We start from the raw sequence: 2,106 nt of genomic DNA, 5'->3' as shown, positions 1-2,106 counted from the left end.
GCAACCAGTGCTCTTAACTGCTGAGCCATCTCTCTAGTCCCCATTACTTGCATATTTTATTGGTGAACCTTTTAAGGGTCTCACAGTTAAAACGTTAAGTGAAGAAAACATTATGTGATTTACATGTGTCCTGGGATAAAAGTTATATATACGCCAGCACCATATGGCTAATAGTTTGGTTCCTATTGCTGTGATAAAGACCATGAGCAAAAGGAACTTGGGGAGGAAAGGGGTTTTTTTGGCTCACATAGCCAGATCACAATCCATCACTGAAACTCAAGCAAGGCAGAAACCTGAAGGAAAATAAAAAGCTTGCTTGCTTGCTTGCTTGCTTTTAAAGATTTATTTATTTATTTACTTTATATATATGAGTGCACTGTAGCTGTACAGATGGTTGTGAGCCATCATGTGGTTGTTGGGAATTGAATTCAGGACCTCTGCCCGCTCTGGTCAACTCCATTCGCTCCAGCCCAAAGATACATTTATTATTATATCTAAGTACACTGTAGCTGTCTTCAGACACCCCAGAAGAGGGCATTAGATTTCATTATGGGTGGTTGTGAGCCACCATGTGGTTACTGGGATTTGAACTCAGGACCTTCAAAAGAACAGTCAGTAGTGCTCTTACCCGCCGAGCCATCTTGCCAGCCCTGAAGTTCTGCTTTCTTACACAATCCAGGACCACTGGCCCAGTAATGGCATCTCCAAAAGTGGGCTGGCCCTTCCTACATCATTCATTATCAAGAAAATGCCACACGGACCTACTTACAACCCTAATTATGGGCTGGCCCCATGGAGGCGTTTTCTCAGGCATTTCCCTCCTCTGGGAGGATTTGTATCAACTTGACAAAAAAAAAAGCAAACCAGCAAAAAGTCCTATCTTGTGCAGTAATTATGGTTGTTGGGAGTTTGAGAGTGCAATGACCATGTCACGCCTGAGAGTAGGTCACCTCAACTGTCCCTGTCCCTTCCTCTAGCTCTTACATTCTTTCCCTAATTTCTGTGCTGTTTGCCACTGAGCTTTGGAGTGGATGATACAAACGGTCCATTTAAATCCGAATATTAAAATAGTCACCTGGTCCTAATATATTGACCAGTCCCGTCTCTGTAGTCCCTGCTGCCTGCCCTCCCTTAATGCCCACCTTAAATGTGTATAAAAACTGTTTCTTGATAAACTCGGAGTTTGCTCCCTACAAAATGAAAATGAAATGGAAGAAAGAAAGAGAACACTTGCAGCAAAGTGTGACTTGAGCTCTTGGCTCAAACCCTGTGCAAAATGGAAGTGGAAGATAGCCCTTGATTGACGCTGCTGTGTGCCGTGGGGTGTTCGCTTCTGCTGGGGGAGCCCCATCTAGCTCACTGGCTGGCAGCTTTGTCCTGCTTTCTAGAGACTGACTTGTCATTTCAGGCGAGTGGCTCGGGAGGTATAGCTAGGAATGAGTTGGGAGGAAGTGCCTGAGAATCCCACATGCTTGTTTACTCTTCCCTGTGGCTGACTCTCCCTGGGGACTCTCCTCTAGGGCCATGGAATGTTCCTGTACCCCCTGAACATTGCTACCCTGGAGACTGGGGGTCCTGAGGTTCTGTTGCTCTGACAACTCACTGCCCGAATAGCCTTGAGCATCAGCGCTGCCAAGGTTCTGGAAGAAAGAGGCCTGAAGTTATTGGCACCGTACGTGCTCAACTATGACCAGTCTTTCTGTGTTCAGGGATGTACCCACAGCCCAGAAGCTGGAAGGCAGCTTACTAAAGATCTACAGGCAAGATGGCTGTTCTAGCAAGTTGTTCCTGGCCTACAAAGGTAGGAGCCAGTCATTTTAGGGTTTAAGATTTTCTACGTTTCAACTGGCTGTATGTGGGCAGTGTCCCTAGTGGAGGGTTGTAGAGTAGCTCTGCTGCTGGAAAAGCTTTAGTTTATTAAGGGAACTGCCCAGAGCAGAGATCAGTGGATAGCCCAAGTCACCCCATGCCCTGTCTGGGGACTTCTGGGAGTTTGGGAGGAGCCAAGTTTTCTTCCTTCTCACCCCCTCCCTTTTTTTTTTTTTTTTGGTTGTTCGAGACAGGGTTTCTCTGTATAGCCCTGGCTGTCCTGGAACTCACTCTGTA

General features: G+C 46.3%; 1 protein-coding gene across 1 annotated transcript in view; it reads left to right on the top strand.

Annotated features, from left to right (window-relative positions):
• Positions 1–1,625: 1,625 nt before the first annotated feature.
• Positions 1,626–2,106, top strand: part of Got1l1 (glutamic-oxaloacetic transaminase 1 like 1) — a 10,479-nt gene continuing 9,998 nt past the window's right edge. The window contains exon 1 of the mRNA XM_021219881.1: positions 1,626–1,801. Coding sequence (XP_021075540.1) covers positions 1,687–1,801 — 115 coding nt within the window. The 5' untranslated portion in view covers positions 1,626–1,686. The remainder of the gene's footprint in view (positions 1,802–2,106) is intronic.

The sequence above is a fragment of the Mus pahari genome, chromosome 19 (genome assembly GCF_900095145.1).
Source record: "Mus pahari chromosome 19, PAHARI_EIJ_v1.1, whole genome shotgun sequence".
NCBI lineage: Eukaryota > Metazoa > Chordata > Mammalia > Rodentia > Muridae > Mus > Mus pahari.
The sequence above is the reverse complement of the archived record's forward strand: the minus strand, read 5'-3'. Positions and strand labels throughout refer to the sequence as shown.